At 36.2% G+C, this 24353-nt stretch overlaps 1 protein-coding gene across 1 annotated transcript in view; it reads right to left on the reverse strand.

The window, feature by feature from the left end:
• Positions 1-37: 37 nt before the first annotated feature.
• LOC110461995 (cadherin-23-like) overlaps positions 38-24353 on the reverse strand; it is a 37029-nt gene continuing 12713 nt past the window's right edge. The window contains exons 4-14 of the mRNA XM_021515755.1: positions 21450-21632; positions 14135-14250; positions 10354-10531; positions 8992-9150; positions 8567-8698; positions 7351-7473; positions 5304-5486; positions 3686-3873; positions 2462-3171; positions 698-741; positions 38-393 (exon numbers count right to left, since the gene is read on the reverse strand). Coding sequence (XP_021371430.1) covers positions 209-393; positions 698-741; positions 2462-3171; positions 3686-3873; positions 5304-5486; positions 7351-7473; positions 8567-8698; positions 8992-9150; positions 10354-10531; positions 14135-14250; positions 21450-21632 — 2201 coding nt within the window. The 3' untranslated portion in view covers positions 38-208. The remainder of the gene's footprint in view (positions 394-697; positions 742-2461; positions 3172-3685; positions 3874-5303; positions 5487-7350; positions 7474-8566; positions 8699-8991; positions 9151-10353; positions 10532-14134; positions 14251-21449; positions 21633-24353) is intronic.

The raw sequence follows: 24353 nt of genomic DNA on the forward strand, positions 1-24353 counted from the left end.
GACGCTACCATCAACGGAGCACAACATTAGGCTACTGAACAATTTCAAATACCATCATTTATTTTGCCAATCTGAATAATTCTGTGTGAATGTTTTTTTTCTTGGGTTTCCCGAGGTTCCTAACTGTGAAATGGATACACAATCTTCCGAAAAGATACGGTTCATGAATAGTTTCCTTGAAAATCGAGCTTAATTGAAGCGTGAATCGCTATGGTATATTCTTTTCTGTGGCCGAAGTAACGTCTTGAAGCATCACTGGACTATTGTAACGAGGCGGTTCAGTGGACGGCGTGCCATCGCGTAGTGTAGTCGGGGGTCGATTGGGAGTATTTGACGGTGAAATACCTCTGACAGGATCTTCAGTGGTCGTGTTGTTATCCCCCTGTGATAACACTGGAACAAAAGCAAAAAACTCAAAAAAGCTACAATATCTTCATTCTCCTTGTCCCTTAGTTGTATCAGTAGACAAAGCTCTATTTTAAGTATTTTGTTTCATTTCATCTCAGGAAAAACGATGTGCACATTGACCGCATATACCTCCTCAAAATAATATCAAAAATACTATAGATTCTCAAAAATCAGCCAGATCTGTAAATTGGTAATTCTTTCCCTTGCCTTCCTCTGAGTTATTCATACTTTATGACAGAAAAAAATGATAATGGTTTATTCGGTACATCTCGATATTAAATATATTTACCGTCATTTCTAGAATCTGTGTTCTCCAAATTCAGATGTTCCACGCTGAAATTATAATAGATGAAACGTATCTTAAATGACAATTGCAAATGTTTTCACTCCAACAGTAATAATAAATTGGTTCTTTCCTGCTTTTTTGGACGCTAAAATTAATATTATCCCGAAGCTTTGATTCACAGAATTCCCAAATGGCATAGACAGCAGTTACTTTAAATCACGACACATGCACGTATTATAAGATATTTTTAGTTCAACCTGATATGGGTCCATGTGCAACAAGTGAACGTGTCCGCAGGGAGGAAGTGGTACTCTCACGATAACAAAGTGGCTATACCTATATAACACACGCTTAAATTTACGAAAAGGCAATCAACCTTATTGTCATGCATGCGACCAACCATTTACTGTCAAAAATTTCATGATCGAAGGTTCCAATTTACAACAAAGACGTTACATTTTTGTCAACTATTAAAAATGTTTCGCTCTTGATGTTTTTGCATATTTTAAAACTCAATTTGGATTGAACGTTTAAGTTTGTAGTGTCGTTTGCCCTAAATGACTTAAATTATCGTTGGGCCGTAAAACAACACCAAAACAAAACATGTAAAATAAAATGAAATGAGGTGGATACCCGAGAAACTAAGTGCGTTTAAAGGCATTTCTATGTTTTTTGTTAGCAGGAATATTAAGCTACATTTGTATCACACTTTGATTAAATACTGTTAAAACATTCTAGGATTTAAAAAAAAATATCGTCAATTGTCAGCAAAATCATTCTGCATTATTTTTTTTGTTTAATTTATATTAAAATAATTTAATCTTGCTTGTAACAAGCATTTTCATTGGCTTAAAAATGTATGTTATCAGCACATAACGTAAATAAAATACGTCGCCGTTTGTAACGTCGCTTTTGATTGGCTAATACAGCGGCGTAATAATTTCAAAGAGAAAAGAGTCCATCAATAAAAGTGGGTTTCCACAGGGATTGTGTATAGTAGATTTAATTATAAGGATTGACTTGAATGTATTTTTCATGCTATAACACAAAAAACCGGAGTGTACTCTCATCATTATCAAGAGTACACTCTGTGTTTTTGTCTTATATCTCCATAACCTGAAAAATATATTCAAGTTAATCCCTAAATATTGACCTTATACGAATTTCTTGTATTGCACGATGTTAAAATACCATTGTTTTCAACAATATGATAAAGCTTACAATTTATTCAAAATATTACAATATTGTTTATTCTGTAAAAATATGTACGGCTTTCAATATTTTAAAAAGTGGATGACAAGTTGTTACTTTGGACTTAAGTGGGCATTACACATCAACTTTAAACCGTTTATTTTCTTTTTTTATTAAATTCATGATGTATGGCATAATTAGTAATGATTCCAGCACTGTCACTACAACCGTATATATAGCTTCATAGAAAATAATGTTTTTTCAACGAAGTGAAAAATTCTTTTCACAAATAATAGGTTATCAGCAGAGAAAAAAAATGAAAAAATACAACAAAATGAAAAAATACAACAAAATGAAACATAACGAAAAATTAAATCGCTGACGGACCTACAAAACGTGCTTTTTGCTTTTGTCGAGGATTAATTGATGGGCTATACAACTGAGTCTACGTCGATTAAATGTACGCACACAATTAAGGTGTTAGAGTTAAAAATTTCATTATTTTGAATGCTTACGTTTAAAATTTACCATACTTCGATAATAAACAAATCCATACAACATTGACATGACATTTACCTGGTTTCTGTCTTATTGGCGAACACATATCCATACCGGAAGTAGCGATACAACATAACGCTAAACACAATGACAGCAACCACACCTACAACAATGCATACAGAAAACCAAGCAACATTTCCGGTATCATCAAAAAAGTCGTCACTTGTGGCTGGATTCACAATGACCTTGAGTGTAACATACACGTGCCTGTTGGTGCTTGTTGCCCGGATATCGACATACAGTTCTGTGTAGTTTCCGTAAATTGATACACTTTTTAATAAGTATATTTCACCATTGTCTTTGATTCCGAAATATTCCGTTGACCCCGAATATATGGTGTAAAAGATATTGTTATTGTTGTACTCTACGTCAATGTCAGTAGCTCTGACCTGAAGAATGGAGGATCCAATGGTCATATCCGCGGCAATTATTGTCTCGTAGGAATCCTGCTCCCAGACCGGCGAGTTGTCATTGTTATCGACTAAAGTGACCTGGAGTAATACAGTAGCTGTCATATCGCCGGAATCTGTAGCTGTCACTATCAAGTCAACGAATTGCGGCATGTTGCTATCGTCGACGTCGTAATTTACCGTAAACGTAAGTATTCCGGTTAGAGGATCCATCTTAAATCTTCCGAGAGAGTTACCGGAAGTGATGGTATACGAAACTGTGTCACCTGGATCTTCGTCAGTCACCACAAAACCAGGATCTGGTAACACATGATTGGTCTGGAAAATAGAATGACATACCTTATCATCTTGTTTTGAGATACATGGGTATTATGTGTATATTATTATTTATGTAACAGGAAAGGGAAAAGAGTGCTTCCACCGGGGAATTGAAACTAACAACTAGCAGGAAGACATAATGCTACCGGAGTTATATATCTAATTAAAACCTGATACATTTACATTATGACGCTTTTCGTGAGAACTATGAGCACAAAATACGAATTCCCATTGTATGCATGTGTGAGGCAACTCCTGCAGGAATCCATTCTCATTCACAACTAGCTTGACTCGACTTTTGTTTGCAACCTCTGATGTATCGGTGTGCCTCTTTGGATCCTTGTGTTGTGTCGGCTTCGAAAATTGATTTCCTGTGTGCTGACGGCGTTATTATGTATTTCTCTCTCAATTTATTAGGTCAAATTAATGGAAAGTTAACTTTATATAACAATATTATAATCAAAGGTTTATTGCAGCATTTCTCCTATAACAGAAGATCGTGTAAACTACTTACGTTTCGCTCTAAATCCGTCACAGAATAAATGGATTTTTGGAAGACCGGGGCGTCATTTACATCAAGGATGTTGATGATGAGGTCCTGTGGTCCGTCAGACAGATGACCGTCATCCACCGTAAAACTAATCGTGTACTGGGTGACCCCAGATTCGTAATTAAGTGTCGTGGCTACTGTTAGTCGACGTGCTGGAATGGACAAATACAAAAACCACGGCGAACGTACATCAGGTATCTTTACTTAATCATACAGGTTTGTTTTTTTGTTTTTCATTGTTTGATTTATCAATTCTTTTACAATATGGAGTAAAATGATATTTTATTTAAATGTCGTTCATAAGCTTTTACTGCGGCACATACCATGTTTTAGAACTAGTAATGATGATATTGACGTATGAACACTCTCACCAACCAATTCCCTTACAGCATTGATGTGAACGCTTTCCTGATATGTTCTTTAAATTTATAGGACTTACAAATTCAAAATGTCTTATATTAACTTATGGTACTTTGAAATTGCATAAATACCCCGACGATGCTATACATTACCTGTCTTTCACTAAGCAAACCCCTCAAAAGAAAGGGAGAAAAGGGGAAAAAAGGGAGATTTCTATAAATTCACTTGACCCCGCACCTTCAAATTGAATTCTTTTTACAATAATTAGCCTTCGATTACAAGATACATAACAGAGGAGATGTAGTAACAGCAGCATACTTCATAAGTGATTACTGTGCTTTTGTTAGTGCATTTTATGTTGTAGTATTGTTTCATAGTGAGTGTTATCTTTGTTATTTGTTGAGATATGTAAGTGTTCAAGTTTCTGTCTTGAAAAGGAGCGGATTATCCTGTAAATTGCTATCACTATTTACTTCTTTGCTTATGTATCAAAGTGTATCCAACGAAAGTTCCTGTATTCGGATCTATTGGCCATATTGGATCTTACTGTCACTATTATTTATCAAGTAAAATAATCAAGTTTTGCTGCTTAATGAACTCTCATAAATCCAAATTCGTGACGTCACGTCATTGTTTGGCCATTGTGACGTCACGTCACGTGAAATGGGTGTAAGCTTAATAGAATACATCCCTGATGTGAGGTATTGATAAGGTAATTCAAACCCAAGGGATAAAATATTGAGCAGGATACCCGAGGCTTTGCCGAGGGTTTTCTGCTCAATATTTTATCCCGAGGGTTTGAATGACCTTACTTATGCCTCACATCAGGGATGGATTCTATTTCTTGCTTATTACCTAAAACCCGTAAAAACAGCTGTTCTTCTAGTAAAGTTGTAAACTGTCCGCACATTTCTCATTTGACTCCAAAACTCTGGATAGCTCTATCTTACACACACGGAAATGAGAGAATAAGTTATCCTTCATAGATGTTTTATTCATTAATCACAAGTCGTATCGTAAGTTCTAGTTTGAGATTACTTAATATTTCGGTATACATTTTTTTTCCACATAAAGTACAGGGCCAATCACTTTAAGGTTATTATAGGAAGTTATTAATTACTCAATTAAGATCTTTGTCTCTGTCAAAAGAAAATAATGGTGATATTGATATGACGATTTACAGTGACGTCAAGATAGATGCTGGTAAGGGGGACATACTTACTGGTAGTGTCAAAGGTAAAGGCGGTTGCTGCAGACGCTGGACTATAAGAGAATACGTAAGAATGGGTATCTGTGACGTCAGGATCGATCATCACTAGGGTAAAAACTTCCGCTCCGATTGCCAAGGATTCTGGGATGTTCAATGTCCGGGGAAGATTGTCGAGAACGGGTTGGGTATTTATACCTAAACAAAAGTTAAAGGTAGGTTACTGCGTATAGGAAAAAACACAGTGCAATATGGCCAGGGATCCTTAGCCCCCATTCGTCACATCTCGGCAGATTCCGTACCTACAAATTGATGAAGGGTACCAGAATCGGCCGAGATTAGCCGAATGCCTTAGCCACATCTTGGTCCCGATCACTGAATCCATGTCAGCAAGACGCTTCTTACAACGAAACATTTAATAGTCACGGTAATGGAAAGGATATACCTGAATCTTAGAACATAAGGAACGTTTTGCCACAGTTTAATGTTCCCGACTTTCGCGCTCCATAGCAAGGGCAAATCTATCACAAATGTAAATAGTTACAGATTATATTTTACTACATATATTCAACTATTGAGTAACCGATTTTTGGTAACAATCATTCATGATAATTCCATTATTTAACTGATGTAATCTTTCATACAATACGTCCCTGATGTAAAACAAAACATATACTGACCGTGATATGATTTTAGTATATTGATACCGGCAGTTTCGTAATATTCTCTTTTTCATTATTTGGATTGCATAGTAGTAAAAAAGAACCGATCCCGACCCAGAGTCAATGAGTGCAATCTCCGATATAATACCTATGGTACCTTCCCTCCCCCCCCCCCCCCCCCCCGGGGGTACCGATCGACGATTTCACGGGGGATCGTCCTGATTGCATCACGTTTAGAAATATCGAAACCGGTTTCAATCGGATCAGTGTTTCTTCTGGAACCTTCTCGTTACATGGTACAATTAAAAACCAGAACTGATACAGGCTAGGTCACACACTATGTATGTTAACCGAACACTTTTCCACGACTACAAAACTGAACTGTAATACATGTTTATAATTCTTTCGAACGAATTATGAGTCCTTTATGCGTATGTCAACTACTTCCACTGTATATGTATGTGTAAACTGATCCCACATTGAGGTACACAGGCAGACACTGCAAACAGGGTGGCAGATGACACTCAGTAGTCTATTAAGAGTAGGTTCTTTATTGTACACATGACTTATCTTTGATTTATGTAATAAAATGTGATATACTAGCAATTGTCTTATGTATTCAAATTTACACAATGCAACACATGAGTGAGTATCAATAAGGTTGAAAACATAAATGTTTCATTTGACAACAAGACGCCGAGGTGTTAACATGTCTAACATACAGTGTGCCGACTGCCAAGGCTGGTTTTCCAGAAAAGACGTCTTGAAAATACATCAACAAAACATACATATCTATTCACCGCCGCCGTCGCCGCCGCTGCAGGAGAATAATCCTGTACCTACCCACGTATCAGTCATGCGTGTCGCCGCCGCAGGAGGTGACGCGAAAGGGGCTGCCATCTTTTGTAGAGCCATACGATCTTTTGTGGAGGAGGTGATATCTTATTTAAGAAGTTCTATATCAGAGTCTTGACATCATATGTCTTTCCAGAAGACGTCGGTCCAGATATATTAGATGTTTGAAAACAAAATCTTGCAGCACCGTTCGCGTCACCTCCTACGGCGGCGGCGTTAAACGTTAAATTCCCGAAATATTATAACACTTATTGCTACTTCACTTATAGATATAACAGTTTGTTACGGTCCCACTAATTATTTTTAGATGAGAAGTCTTGACTTAATGGTTCAAAACCTCAAGTTCATTTTAATTTTTTCCCTCAAAAATATGATATCCACCACTCAATCTGCATGTATATATAATTCAAAATTGTCGTCCATATACAACCATATTAGTAAATTATCAATTATTTCTCAAAATAATATTTTAAGAATTTTCTAACGCCTCGTAAAGCCTTAAACATCTGTCTGTTATTAACATATATAATCATTTAAGGACTAACCGGTGAAGATAAATGTGAGAGTGTAGGATAACGAGTGTGTAGATCCATCATATACTCTGATGTCGATGTTGTAAGTAGTGGAGGTTTTGGTCAGCAGAGAGGTCGCTACAATTACTTCTCCAGCTGTAGAAAATTAAAAAAGGAAACCATCTGTCAAAGAAATGAACGAATATAATGTATAATATGCTTTAACATATTGGTATAGTAACGTTAGCTCCGCATGTCCGCTTACACTTTGTCCGATGGCCAAATAAGGCTCCGACTTTTTGTATAGAGAAACACGCACCTCTGCAGACTAAGGTGATAACCGTGAGACCAAATGCCCCGTGGTATAATGAAAATCCCCGCGTAGAAAAACAGAACCTTAGAAAAGCAGAGAGACAGTGGCGACGGACCAAATTAACCGTTCACCAACAGATTTATAGAGACAATGTCGGCTAGTTGGTTCACTTCTGTTTCAGTGAAAGAAGGCTTATTATTCGGAAAGAATCGAAGAATGCGGTAAGGATAATAGACAGCTTTTTGAACTCACCAAAAACCTAATGGGACAGAAAGGTGAAATTATCCTACCAAGCTGTAATTCTGAAAAACACTCAGTGATTACTTTCTGAATAAAATCAGCTCAATCAGGAAAAATATAGCCGAAGTGAACTCCTCTGCTGACATTGACATCTCTATCATGATGGATTTGATTTGATTGCATTTGATGGGGAACAATTAGCAAAGCTCTCACCAACAACCTAGGACGAGTTGTGCAACATTATCATGACCTCGCCATCGAAGTACTGTGAGCTTGATCCACTACCTTACAGACATATTAAAGCAATGTCTTGAAGCATTGGATACAGTCTTACATGGGTGAAAAACGACAGTGTGTTGCCATCGGATCTTCTACATCACATGACAAAGTACTAGATTTCGGGGTTCCTCAAGGTTAGGTGTTAGGACCACGAAAATGTTGTATGTACTCCAAACCGATTGGAGATATTTGTCGTCGCCATAGCCTTCGCTAACATTGCTATGCCGATAACACACAAATTTACATGGTATATTATTATAGGGTTGTTTATACAATGCATGGTTACATGTGATATCTGAATTGCTGTTCTTAGGAAGGGGGGTGAGCAACTATTGATTGACAGCCAGTGGACGTCTCAGCATTAAAGAATATAACAAGCACACAAGCATGTCTATATCGTTACCGTGTTCAACTTACAACTAGCGATGCTGAACCAACAGGATCGACAGGTAATCATACTATAGCTGACACTACTTCCCTCTGGGTCTGTCGCTCTTACAGTGTACACAACCGTGCCTAAAGGTGTCGTCAGGGGAACGCTTACATTGGCTGTAAGAAAACATATTCAAAGTAAACGTAATTAGGACGTAAGTTTTGTATGCCTGTCGTTGAGATTTTTGGGAACATAGAAAGATAAAGTAAATTTCCAGAGGGGCTTTCCAAGTGGGGGGAAATTAAAATATTATTTGCAAATTTTGCATACATTCCTAGTTAAGGAATACAAAGTTTTTATAATCGTTTCCATTTCATATCCCGTTAACATCCAGTTGTGTGGTAGGCGCGTAAAATAAAACACGTGTCACAACACAGCAACAAAATCGAGACTCAGAGGTGTATCTTACCAGGTAAATTGGAGAAGATAGCGGGACTGTTCTTGGTCACGTGGACGGTGAATGTCTCGACGTCCGTAGTAATGCCGTCAGTACAGAATATCGTAAGGGTGTACAGAGGAACTGTGGCGAAGTCGAGATTGGGCGACGATTGACTGTAAATCCCATAGGCTTGAAGATACAAAATGGCGATAATATATTAAGGCTTTATTCGCCTATCCCGGTTGAAACGGTACGTGTCTCGCAGAACTATTCACCGATGAACGAACGCACTTGGACCGTTCTATAAGCAGAGCTAAAAATCCACAGTTTCGGAGAATAAAAAACAGTGTATCAATAAGAGTATGCCCTTCTTTCACGCGTCCACTGAATTACATAACGTATCTTAAAATCGACATGTGTCTTGACATTGTTTTAGAAAGAAATAACGCGAACTAGCAATAGTCAGCATTTTAGTTTCGGTCAGATACGTCTGGACCCATCAATCTACACGTGCCGAGTTTTTCTGAGGTCAGCCGCGGGTCAGATCTGTGCCTGTCGTTTTCTTCACAGATTCAACCGTTTCAACCGTTTCGACCAGATACGCGAATGTACCCATAGTTTATTTTACAACATATGCTTATATTTCAGAACAAGCTAAAATAAATACAACAGATTTAGTCACTCGTCACAACTCGACTGGACATTTCAGCATTAACATTTATCAACAATCTCCAACATCACTTTCCAAACCAGTTAAACGACGTAGGATTATCGGACAGTGATAGTCATTTTTCAGTGAAGCTGTTGACACCTCGAATTTCCGCGTCGCGAGCTGTAACGTAGAGTGAACCGTGTGAACATGTTGCTCTGTTTTGTTAAAAAATGTCTTCAAATTTCAGCTGACGCTCTATATTGGTACAAAGCATTGAAAAGATGGATTGAATATTAATTTAATTTATTCATGAGTGATTTTAAAAATGTATATTTTTGACTATTTGTTACAGCGCAGATAGATCTGATCTACATTTTTATAGTAGTGCTTTGGTCGTGTCATCAAAAGTCAGGTGATGAAATGAAGGATGATGAAATTGTTTGTTTGAACGAATGAAAGGTCAGTATTTCAGTTATATCATAAAAAGGATCTTGCATTCGTTTCCATGTCATATGAGATTTATGAAACTCGTCACGAATTTTTCATTTTAGCTCGCCTCTAAATTGAAGTTCTTAGACTCGTTTAATAGATCTCATGTTACATGGAAACTCATTGAAAATCCTATATATGTCAACCCCACATATTTTCTATGAAATGAAAAATATTTAAGTAAATATTGATTCTTGCAACTTCCAGCTTGCCAAAGTCCTGTAATATTTTCATACGAGGAATATACTTACAACTTGTTCCAGATACATATTTTAGAAGAAACGGGGCACCTGCAGGAGACGTGTTATTAAGTGCGCATGTCACTTGATCACCGGAAGCATCTGATACAGTCACTTCATAGAGGAATGTTTCCAAGGTTACTACTTCAGAAAGGTCACATGATGCCGGTAAGTTACCGATAACAGGTGGCTAAAACAATACAAATCAAAGCAGATTTTTAAACAGTTCATTAGTACTGCATGTGCAATATGACTACACTATTGATATAATACCCATGACCCTTTTCTCGGGATCTCGTTTTAAAGGAGTAATGCATATTCAAATTGACTGTTACAAGCAATAATCGTATAAAAATAATCGCAATAAAATCAAATCTTCGATAAGGGTATGTTGTTCCAAGATGTCCTTTGGTAAGTAAGTCTTATGGAATAAGATTTAATTTTGTTTGTTTTTTGTTGTTTGTTGCTGTTGTTCAAATAGAGATTTCTTTTTTCATTTAACGCTTACACATCAACCTCAAATCAGCAATGAAGAGGGAAATCCATTCGCGCGCTATAACTATTCTTAAACAAACCATTTAAGATAGAATCAAAGATTTCAAATTGACTTTGAATTAATGAAGTAATGAAGTAGCAAACCTTACCTCTGACAAAAAGGTTTGTAGGGGAAAGTAAAATAATAAGTCCAAAGTATTAACGTTATGAGTTAAATACGTTGATTGTGAGGTCCCGTGTATTAACGTTATGACTTACAAAGTTAAGTACGTTGATTGTAAGGTCCCGTGTATTAACGTTATGACTTTCATAGTTAAACACTTTGATTGTGAGGTCCCGTGTATTCACGTTATGACTTACATACTTAATCACGTTGATTGTGAGGTCGCGTGTATTAACGTTATGGCTTACATAGTTAAGTACGTTGATTTTGAGGCCCCGTGTATTAACGTTAATACACGGGGCCTCAAAATCAACGTACTTAACTCTGTAAGTCATAACGTTAATCCACGGGACCTTACAATCAACGGACTTAACTTTGTAAGTCATAACGTTAATATACAGACCTCACAATCAACGTACTTAACTATGTAAGTACGTTGATTGTGAGGTCCCGTGTATTAACGTTATGACTTACATAGTAAAGTACGTTGATTGTGAGGTCTGTATATTAACGTTATGACTTACATAGTTAATCACGTTGATTGTGAGGTCCCGTGTATTAACGTTATGACTAATATAGTTAAGTACGTTGATTGTGAGGTCCCGTGTATTAACGTTATGACTAATATAGTTAAGTACGTTGATTGTGAGGTCCCGTGTATTAACGGTATGACTTACATAGTTAAATACGTTGATTGTGAGGTCCGGTGTATTAACGTTATGACTTACATAGGTAAGTACGTTGATTGTAAGGTCCCGTGTATTAACGTTATGTCTTGCATAGTTAAGTACGTTGATTGTGAGGTCCCGAGTATTAACGTTATAACTTACCTAGTTAAGTACGTTGATTGTGTGGTCCCGTGTATTAACGGTATAACTTACCTAGTTAAGTACGTTGATTGTGTGGTCCCGTGTATTAACGTTATGACTTACCTAGTTAAGTACTTTGATTGTGAGGTCCCGTGTATTAACGGTATGACTTACATAGTTAAGTACGTTGATTGTAAGGTCCCGTGTATTAACGTTATGTCTTGCATAGTTAAGTACGTTGATTGTGAGGTCCCGTGTATTAGCGTTATAACTTACCTAGTTAAGTACGTTGATTGTGTGGTCCCGTGTATTAACGGTATAACTTACCTAGTTAAGTACGTTGATTGTGAGATCCCGTGTATTAACGTTGTGACTTACATAGTTAAGTACGTTGATTGTGAGGTCACGTGTATTAACGTTATAACTTACCTAGTTAAATACGTTGATTGTGAGGTCCGGTGTATTAACGTTATGACTTACATAGGTAAGTACGTTGATTGTGAGGTCCTATGTATTAACGTTATGACTTACATAGTTAAGTACGTTGATTGTAAGGTCCCGTGTATTAACGTTATGACTTACATAGTTAAGTACGTTGATTGTAAGGTCCCGTGTATTAACGTTATGACTTACATAGTAAAGTACGTTGATTGTGAGGTCTGTATATTAACGTTATGACTTACATAGTTAATCACGTTGATTGTGAGGTCCGGTGTATTAACGTTATGACTTACATAGGTAAGTACGTTGATTGTGAGGTCCTATGTATTAACGTTATGACTTACATAGTTAAGTACGTTGGTTGTGAGGTCCCGTGTATTAACGTTATGACTAACATAGTTAAGTACGTTGATTGTGAGGTCCTATGTGAGATCCTATGTATTAACGTTATGACTTACATAGTTAAGTACGTTGGTTGTGGGTTCCCGTGTATTAACGTTATAACTTACCTAGTTAAGAACGTTGATTGTGAGGTCCCGTGGATTAACGGTATGACTTACATAGTTAAGAACGTTGATTGTGAGGTCCCGTGGATTAACGGTATGACTTACATAGTTAAGAACGTTGATTGTGGGGTCCCGTGTATTAACGTTATAACTTACCTAGTTAAATACGTTGATTGTGAGGTCCCGTGTATTAACGGTATGACTTACATAGTTAAGTACGTTGATTGTGGGGTCCCGTGTATTAACGTTATGACTTACATAGTTAAGTACGTTGCTTGTGGGTTCCCGTGTATTAACGTTATAACTTACCTAGTTAAGTACGTTGATTGTGAGGTCCCGTGTATTAACGTTGTGACTTACATAGTTAAATACGTTGATTGTGAGGTCCCGTGTATTAACGTGATGACTTACCTAGTTAAGTACGTTGATTGTGGGGTCCCGTGTATTAACGTTATGACTTACATAGTTAAGTACGTTGATTGTGTGGTCCCGTGTATTAACGTTATGACTTACAGAGTTAAGTACGTTGATTGTGTGGTCCCGTGTATTAACGGTATAACTTACCTAGTTAAGTACGTTGATTGTGTGGTCCCGTGTATTACCGTTATGACTTACAGAGTTAAGTACGTTGATTGTGTGGTCCCGTGTATTACCGTTATGACTTACAGAGTTAAGTACGTTGATTGTGTGGTACCGTGTATTAACGGTATAACTTACCTAGTTAAGTACGTTGATTGTGAGGTCCCGTGTATTAACGTTGTGACTTACATAGTTAAGTACGTTGATTGTGAGGTCCCCTGTATTAACGTTTTAACTTACATAGTTAAGTACGTTGATTGTGAGGTCCCGTGTATTAACGTACTGACTTACAAAGTTAAGTACGTTGATTGTGAGGTCCCGTGTATTAACGGTGTGACTTACCTAGTTAAGTACGTTGATTGTGAGGTCCCGTATATTAACGGTGTGACTTACCTAGTTAAGTACGTTGATTGTGAGGTCCGTATATTAACGTTATAACTTACATAGTTAAGTACGTTGAATGTGGGGTCCTGTGTTTTAACGTTATGACTTACATAGTTTAGTACGTTGATTGTGAGGTCCCGTGTATTAACGTTATGACTTACCTAGTTAAGTACGTTGATTGTGAGGTCCGTATATTAACGTTGTGACTCACATAGTTAAGTACGTTGATTGTGAGGTCCTATGTATTAACGTTATGACTTACATAGTTAAATACGTTGATTGTGAGGTCCCGTGTATTAACGTACTGACTTACATAGTTAAGTACGTTGATTGTGAGGTCCCGTGTATATTAACGTTGTGACTCACATAGTTAAGTACGTTGATTGTAAGGTCCGTATATTAACATTATAACTTACATAGTTAAGGACGTTGAGTATGAGTTCCCGTCTATTATTGTTGTTACAGCGGTCATTTACACGTAAACGTATGGTGAACGTCCCGTAGCTTAGCAATCCTGTGGTGGTTAATTCACCTGTCGAAAGGAAAAAACGATCATAATTGTTAAAATTCAACATAGAAACGACTGTATACATTTATATATTTTGTTATGATATGTTTATATTTGTTTAATTTGTTTAATATTCAGACGCTGATATCAGGAAATAATTACTTTAAAAAGTAAGTCAAAAATGTGTTTTGACATGGAGGATACCAAGCAAGTCACGGTTGATATGAATGATTGTTTGTTTCAAGTAGGAGATTTAGCGAGTAGTCAGTTTACGTAGAATACGCCAAACTGATAATATATTCTAATCAACAATATCATTATAAAAAAAGCAAACAGTTTTCTTAATAAACAGATCCGATCAGGTGACTAAAAAAATCGACGTGACGTGATACCGCAACTTAAACTTAACTAAACTAAACTATAACCGCGGTAACTAACTAAACATAGACTGGGATACATGATTAAAATTCGAGAACATGGAGGAAAAGTACAACACATTTACTAAAAAGTACCAATCGCGTTAGGCTAACACAATCCAAAAAATAAGGTGGAAATAAGATACACAAACAACCATTAGATGAAGAAACAGTAGAATCAGTTGAGAAAAACCCCACAAATGCTGGAGGAGATTCATGGAAACAACGGATCACAACAAATATGTAGAGTATGTTAAGGCAAGAAACAAAGTAAAGAGTTTAGTGCGGAAAGGTAAATAACAACTGGAATAACATATCGCAAAGAATGTGAAAACCAACCCGAAGAGATTTTGATAATACACCAATTCCAAAACAGAACCTAGACTAGGAATGATCAAGTGGTTCACATTGCTGAAAGCAACAGTGAAAAGGCAAACGTATTGGTGGACTATTTCAGCAGTGGTTTTACATTAGATTCAAAGAAGTCTATTTGGAAACAGTGGTAAGGAATCGCGTTATGGAACATTTAACAAACAACAAGCTTTTAAGTACTCCGCAATTTGGACTTGTGAAAGGGAGGTCTGCATTACTCAAGCTTCTTAAAACCATGGATGACTGGACGAGAATCATTGATGAAGGGGGTGGTATGGACTTCATGAAGGCCTTTGACACTGTTCCGCACAGAAAGCTAATCAGCAAACTGAAATCATATGGATTCTCAGCAGAAATAGTAAGATGGATAAAATACTTTTTGGCTAAAAGACGTCAGCAAGTTGCTGTTAATTGTAACACCTCTGAATGTAGACACGTTTTCAGTGGAATACCAGAGGACACTGTACTGGGACAATCATTGTTTGTTCTATGCATAAATGAACCACCAGATGTCGTTGATGCGAGAACTCTACTCATTGCCGATGATACTAAATTGTGGAAAGACACCTGGGTCAATCGAGATCTTCAGCAGGACCTAGACTATCTACAGTAATAATCGGACAAATGGTTGCTAAAAGTCCATCCTAACAAATGCAAAACAATGTATTTGGGAAAGTTCAGATAAACCTCATTTATATCAAGATGTTGATGGTTTGATAACAACAGTTACGCAAACTGAGATAATGGAAGAGAAAGACCTTGGTATAATTGTCGACAATAAGTTGAATTTTAGAAAGCATATACAAGGCGCCGTAAACACAACAACCCGAGTACCTGGAGCCATCCGAAGATCATATATATACTTGTATAATAAATCATTCTGCCTACTGTATTAATCTTTAGTTCGACCCCATCTAGAGAATGGAGCATGTGTATGGAAACCATACAAACAACTGGATACTGAACTACTAGAAAGTGTCCAACGGAGAGCTACTAAATTACTGCCAGGAATGAAGGAATTATAAACGAGGAAAGAGTGCATCATCTTAAACTCCCGTCGTTATTCTATAGACGTACTAGGGGAGACATGATAGAAATGCTCAAAATCTTGAGGAGAATATATGATATAACAGCATCACAGGGACTTTGGTCAATAAAACAAGAGTAAAGGACTCGAGGACATTCACTCAGTCTGGATAAATCAAGGAGCAGGTTGAACGTAAGGAATTACTCATTTACTCAACGAATTGTTAGCAACCGAAATTCTTCAACTGAGAACGTGATTCAAGCACCAAATCTAATAACGTTTGAAAACCGCATTGATAAATTTTGGGCAGGTGATTAAAGGAGATTCACAACAACATTGGATTGATGTCACATCAAAAACATTGTTATATATTATGATTAAATAGATATGGACTATGATCTGAATACAGAGGCAGACACTGCCTGCGTTCAGAATAAACTAAACTTAACTAAGCAAAAGGTTGACGTCGAAAATTAATTGATATCACGCAACGTGAAGTAATTTCACTCTAACTGTTTTCGAAAAAAATGTTAAAGATTATACCAGTTGTACGTGATACAATATAAAGCTGTTATAGGACAATTATAGATCATCACACTGTGTTTTCCCATCTCGAGCACGTGGATAATATGGAGAGGCCACCTCAGGTAGACTCGAGATTTTATCTACGTGTGAGCGATGAGAAAATAGTTAGAACGAAAAACACTGAAAATACTGCGTGATAAACGGTTTATCATCTATATATTACTACCCCGTATATATTTCTTTATTTAAAAAAATATCACTTACATTTTGTAACATCATGATTTCTAAATGTCTTGTAAGTTCAATGGTCAACGATCGCAAATCCTCGGTCTCTGACAAACGTAAACAAACAGACGATTTGCGCGGAGGAATACAATCAACCTTAAACTATGTAGAAAAATATTTTTAAAACAATCCTATTGTCATTGTCTTTTCCATATGCATATTGACACTTGACATGGTGTTATAATCCTTAAAATATTTCGTCGTAACTTTAATTCATTTGTTTATGACTAACCATTTTTTTACGCGGATTTTTTTTGATTTTGTTGTTGTAATTGTTTATTTTTTCAACTTTTTTAAAATATACATAAAATCTTACAATCAAAAGATCATTATCAGCATCATCATAAAAAAGCCATTCATCATGATTGACAATTATATAATATATATAATCTTCATCATCATCATTCTGTCATCATGTATCATCATCATTTATAATTATATGCACACTAATCATCATTCATCAAATGCCACTCATCATCACATACTTATAATCATCATCTTCGTGTCATTATTCGCATCATTATCATCATCATCTTCATGTCACTTTTCATCATCATCTCCATCATCAAATGACAATTTATTCTAAAGACATTCATCTTCATCGTTTTTCATTACATCATCCTCACAACTATTGCTATACAAATACTTACCCTCGCACACATCCACTCATACCCTTGCACACTCACACACTTTTACCCTTTCACACAATCACACACACACACACACACTCACATACACTTGTTGAGAGAGAGAGAGAGAGAGAGAGAGAGAGAGAGTTGGGAGATTCAATATAGTGTGAAGAACAAAAAAAGAAAGAAAAATTCTTATAAAGGAAAAGATAACTAATACATAGTTTCAGCAATGCCAGGCTTTGAGGAAAAACCATACTTTATAAGGAGTACTTGAGTTAAAATTTATTAATGGAAAATTATCGACTGCGCTGGTCTGTGGTGATGTGATTCCAAATATGAAAGATTCTTTATTTGTTGAAAAGGCAATGAACAAAATATCTTAAAGATTTTCAAGTTCCTGTAGTAGTCCTTGAACTTCTCTGCATTCCCATAAACAATGAATTATTGTTTCTGGTTCACTCTTACAAAAGGTACACAATGGACTTGAAGTAATATTTATTTTGAACAGATTTTTTTTTTTAACTATTATATGGTGTATAATTCTCACCTGAAACCATTGTAACTTTGAACTCATTGAGACTATAAAGGGAATTCTATAAATTTTCTTCCATTTATCTATATCAAAGATAAAAAAAATCCACCATTTCTTTACCCGAGTGGGCACAGGAGCTGGTGTAATGAGACAGTTGTAAAAATCTTTTGAGCCTTTATGATTTCTGAAAAATATTTCAAAAAGGTATAAAAGGTTGGGCTGGTTTTTCAAAGTGTAACTCTACCTCAGATTTCTCTAGAAAAGATTTTACTGCTGATACCAACCCATGGTATTGAGGAAAGTTGATGTTAATTATATACCGATCCAGAAACTCATGTAGTGAGAAAAAAGTTAAGTTTCTAGGATCTTTAATCAAGCCATTTAATGAAAATATACCAGCATTAAACCAATTTCGATAGAAGATGAAATTATTTCCAATTTGTATATCTCTATTATACCAAAGTGGCGTTTTCAAAATAGAGTCATGATCAAGTAAACTCTTCTTAAATAAACTTGAATTATTCATTCTTGCCCACCCTATCAAAACATCTTTCCAGAATTTATCTGTACAGTTAGATCCACATGAAAGAATAAAAGCATTTCCACAGTTCTGCAACTTTTTCAAATCTATCATTGAGTTTAGGAGCAGGGTCCAAGTAATAAAAAGATAATTTAGCTGAGAGATTAGCAAGGACTTTATTACATTAATTTTTCCTATGGGGGTCAGATTCCGCTTTTTCCAAGTATTAATTAAAGCTTTGAGTTTCACTATTTTCTTATCGAAATTCAATCTGGGTATATCCGTTAAGTCAACAGAAAAGTCAATTCCTAAAAAGGTAAACCTATTCTTCCCCCCTCCCCCCTCCCCCATTGTAAATTCAAATCTGAAAAAAACATTTCCTCACTATATTTTTTTTACTGCCTATTCATATAACATGTGTTTTATCAGTGTTGATGTTAAGCCCTGATATCTTAGAGAAATTATTTAATTCATTGATAGATTCCCTCAATGACATTTCTGAGCCATCCAGCACCAACCCAGTATCATCAGCATACTATAAATTTAGAATAAATGCATTTTCTACCTGGATACCCCTAATATATACATTGTTTCTTATTTTTGCTGCAAGTACTTCAACACAAAGAATAAAAATATATGCGGCGATTGGATCACCTTGACGGCATCCACGTCGAATATTGATTGGCTTTTTCAAAATCTATTGAAAGTAACATACCAGAAATATTTTCTTCTTCAGCATAATGCATCACATCATATAATGTACGGATATTTTCCCCTATATAGCGATCTGATAAAAAGCCTGTTTGGTCATTATTTATTAATTTATCTAAAACTTTCCTAATTCTCTGAGACATTATCCCAGATGCGATTTTGTAGGTGATATTAAAAAGAGAAATAGGTTTCCGATTCCTAATAAAATGACGTGGTTTATTTCCCTTGGGAATACAAGTAATTATGCCTTGTCTTTGTGTGATTGATAGCTGGCCAACGTTGAAACCAAAGTTGATAGATCTAATAACATAGTCCTTCAAATATTTCCAAAAACATTTTAAAAAAATCAGCAGTAAAACCATCAGAACCGGGACTTTAATTGTTCTTCATATTTTTTAGTACCTTACCTGCTTCTTCTTCTGTTATTCTTCCCTCTAGACTATTAGATTCAATTTGATTTAACTTAGGAACATTACAACCCTGAAGATAATTATCTAGATTAATATCATTTACCTCCCTAAATCTGTATAAATCTTCATTAAATGTACGTACTTCCCCTAAAATATCTTCCTGTTCTGTAATAATAACATCATTTTTCTACAGCTTTGGAATTATTTTGAAGTGTAGTTACGGTTTTCAAGACTAAAAAAGTATGATGTAGGTTTTTTCCCCTCCTCTATCACTTTTGCTCTAGCCCTAATAATACTATTTTTTTTAAGCGTATAGCTTCTAATTCTTTCATCTTAACTTCCATTTCATCACTGTTGGGATTTGTACTAGCTTCAAGTATTACTATAATTCTCTTAGTTCATTTTCTTTAAGGTTCTGTTGTTTTTTCCTATATGAGGCATAAGAAATAGTTTTACCTCATTTCCATCAGCAATGTCTCTAAAGACAGCTGATCCTCAATCACAAATTGAATTAAGCTATCAGAAACACAGGCAAGAGAATGGTAGTTGTACATTGGAAGGCAATATTGCATTATAACACTTTCAAATATTGTTTTAACTAATTCGAAATAGTCTTATTCATGCAATAGAGAATTATTAAATTTCCAAAGAACTTTACCTTTTTTAACATCATTAAATTTTATAGTTATGGTAGGGGCCGAATGATCAGTTCTGTAACCAGGTTCAATACTAGCTTTATTAATAGAAAAAACTAAGTTTTCTGAAAGTTTTGCGTAGGATAGCTCGGATATTTGCAAAGAAATCATAATTTTTTATCACAATTATACTGAAATAAGAAAGATAAATGGTGCTAAGAAAAATTAACATCCCTAGTTCGGGGATGAGGAGAATATACCTTTTTCGACGCTAATGGCGAGAAGGTTTAGCAGGACAATTTAGTGACAACGTCATACGTTACCAATATTTCGTGCAGAAGAAATTAGAACTGTAGGCCAAAGGCTGCCTCATACCCCCGCTCCTATATAAACTAGAGCTGTAAGCTTAAGGTTAAGTAAGGTAAAGCATTGCAAAGCAATCCTTAGTCTCCCACCAGTAATGATTTATTTATTCACTGAGCTGTCCACTTATTTAAGTATATAGGTAACTGACATACTTTCTGTAATCCCTCCCAATAGCAAAACACACTTTAAAGCCAAATCTTGTTAGCCACGATGAACCAGTTTTGCTGAAATCGTCCTAGTAGTTTAGGAAGAATTGTCAGGACAAATATTTTTATCAAAGAACCATAACTCCTTAAAAAAGGGTCGAAATGAAAAAAATACCACCCTGATGAACGACATCAGGTGGTTATAACCATATCTGTAAACTTTCATTGAAATCGGACCAGTAGTTAAGGAGACAAGGTCTTTTTCTTTCAACAAAGGACCAAAACTCCTTTTAAAAGGGTCGGAATGAAAAATAATGTCTGGATGCACAACTTCAGGTGGTAGTTATCATATCTGGAAACTTTTGTCGAAATTGGCCTCGTAGTTTTGGAGGAGTTGTCCGGACAAAGATTTTTCAACAAAGTGCCATAAATTTGTTTAAAAAAGGACAGAATGAGAAAAGAATACCTCGATGCACATCTTCAGGTGATAATTATCAAATCTGGTAAATTTCGTTGAAATTGGTCCATTAGAGGAAGTGGTCCGGACAAACTTTTTCTAGAGACAGACAGCCAGCCAGACATGCTGATTCCGGTATCCCCCCCCCCCCTCCCCCCTAACTTCGTTGCGGGGGGTATAAAAACTCACCAGTTGCTGTGTCGAACGCAACGTTAGGTCTTGAGGGATTGACACTATACACGGTCACAGACAGGGTCGGTATATCCTCGATGTTCGCATCAGTGAACGAAACTGTGTACAACGTCATACCTATTGGGGTGTCGTCATACACATCTATCGAGGCGGGGAGATTCGTAAAGTCAGGTGTGTCTCCTGAAAAAAATAATATGGTCAAGCTATAACATTCGTCGGCAAAACAGTAAAGACACCGAACAGAAGTTACATTCGCTTATACCGGTTGAAACGGTACAGGTGGCGCAGAAATATTCCACGATCAACAAACGCACTTGGACCGAACTACATGTATAGGCAGAGCTAAAAATGCACAATTTTGGAAGATAAATAATAATATATCAAAAATAGCATGTCGTTCTTTCACGCGTTCACTAAATTGTATAATGTATTTTAAAATCTGCATCTGGTTGGACATTGATTTAGAAAGAAATAACGCAAACTAGCAATAGCAAGCATTTTAGTTTGTGTCAGGTACATGTACGTCTTGACCCCTCAATCTACAAATGCCGAATATCCCTGAGGCCAACCTTGATTCTGATCTGTGCCTGTCGTTTTCTTTACATGTTTAACCGTTTCAACTAGTTGAACCGGATACGCGAATGTAGCCTAAATCAATTATTGTGTTTCATGCTAGGACAATTCTTTCTCCAAATGTGCGTTCTTAGGTGAGGTAGATCTTACAGAGAAGAAGAAGTCTAGTTTAAACTGGATATGTACTTACATTCGCTAAGAAGATTTTACATTACCAGGTAAATGGTCTTTTCCAAAGAGACTGACCGTTTCCAAGTGATATCAAAAGTATAGTTATAACAGGGACTGACAACGTTGCCATTATCAATTGGACTTTGTTTGACGAAAGAAGTAAATCCTTACATTACAATAACTATGAAGGATGGGTAATCAAGGGACAATATAATTTTCAAAGTCAAGCCATAACCATAGGACAGTACCATCAAGTGGTCATACACTACTCTAGGGGCCATACCGCCACGTACGCAAGTATATATTCCATATTTTGAAAGTATTTTATTAGGGAATTTATGAGGTATGTATCTTTAAAGTATAGGGCGGAAGTACGTCATGCGTTGCGGTAATTTTGTGAGGCACGTGAAAGAATTTTTTTAAACAATACGAGTGGATATGGCATTGCCCGTAACCCGATATAAATATATATATATGTGGGTCTGATATTTATGATACAGTCTGTGGTAAGTTTACATTTTCTATAGTTATATTCTGTATTTAGTTTTTGTATATTGTGCTACTATCGGTGCGGTCAAATCATATGCATGGCTATTGTTAATGATGTTTATGCAGGTGTGTTGTGTTACATTTACCTATGTTTGATGCATAAATACACAAAATACAAGCATTACTATTATATTTAAGTAATATAAGCGTAATTGATTGCTATTACATGTGTTTTAGTGGTTATACCGTGCACTTGTTCGATAAGATTATCTATGGAATCCCTGATCCACGTAGGGCAAGCTTGGTGCACTGCGTACGTAGTCGGGTTGTAAAAGTATGGAGTATGTATGTGCCATATTGAAGCAAATTTAGATTGCGTTATATACATGTATATTTTGGACCCGCACACTATTTCTAGATACTTCATGACACATACATTTAATTACAATTTTTTCTAATAACGATATCAAATAATTGGTGTTAATTAGGGTGTTTTCTGGACTTAGGCTATTTATGTTAGGTGAGAATGGAACTGGGAGTGATGAGTGTACTTATTGTAAATTCACATGACGACAATCACCGACTCAGCAACCAGTCAGGATCATGCGTCGTGTCAACACCTGTCAACAACGACTAATCAAACAGCTCACTATAAGGAATCAGGTTTATTTGTCACACAGGCTTGGGTCATGGAAGTCGACGATGTGTAGCCGCCGTACTTGCTTCGGGAGGACATCTGTACCTCATTTGTAATTAGAGGTGTAGTGTTATGGACACTACGGTAATGCTGTACCTGAGCCGAGCAAAGAGAACTTCAAGCAGTGTTCTGCTTGTGGTGTGTAGCTATGGATAAAGCTGTGTTACCCTGCTAGTGACTTATTACGGAACTTTGTCTGTATTTCCTAGAGGCCAGTTTCGTGGATGTGTGCAACAGACTTTTATACAGTAATGAATACATGAAGAGTGAGTGCTAGTGAGTAAGTGAGCGTGTTTAGGTTTTGATTATTAATGTAAATATTTTTTTGAAATTGTAATCAATTCTTTGGAGTTCTTTTTCCTGAATCACAAACCGGAGCTCGTCCCACCTGATAGTCATGCTGTATTCAATAGACCATAATGTTATCAAGGGGCCATACTGTATTCAAGTGACAATACTGTTATTTAAAGGGGTAATATAATATTTTTTCATTTCAGAATATTTATTGTTCAGATCTTAGATACAAAGGAATTGGGCAACAGGCAAAGCCTATGAGCGCCCTCTCCTTACAGTTATAAACAGTTTACACACATCATATTGAATTGAAGTAATGATAGAACATGTATATTATGTACATGAATATTGATATCTGCATGTCATTATTAATTTTTTGGGGTAATGGTGTGTACAAAAACTAGATTTTACAAAAAATGGCAATTGGAATTATGCTGGTGGACAGCACATAGTACAATTATGTACTGGTATCATTCCATACAGCAAAGTCATGAGATAAACAAGTAAGTGTAATCTAGTTAAAGCGTCTTGTATCTTTAACGAATCTCTTAACCATCTCCAAGATACTTATGTTCATATTGATATCGAGTCTTTGACATCCATAAAGAAAAGTCTGAGTATTTAATGGAATAATGTCATTAAAAGCAGAAATGGAGTTCAGGAGAATTTGCCTTTGA

This window comes from Mizuhopecten yessoensis, unplaced genomic scaffold (genome assembly GCF_002113885.1).
Source record: "Mizuhopecten yessoensis strain PY_sf001 unplaced genomic scaffold, ASM211388v2 scaffold10717, whole genome shotgun sequence".
Classification (NCBI taxonomy): Eukaryota; Metazoa; Mollusca; class Bivalvia; order Pectinida; family Pectinidae; genus Mizuhopecten; species Mizuhopecten yessoensis.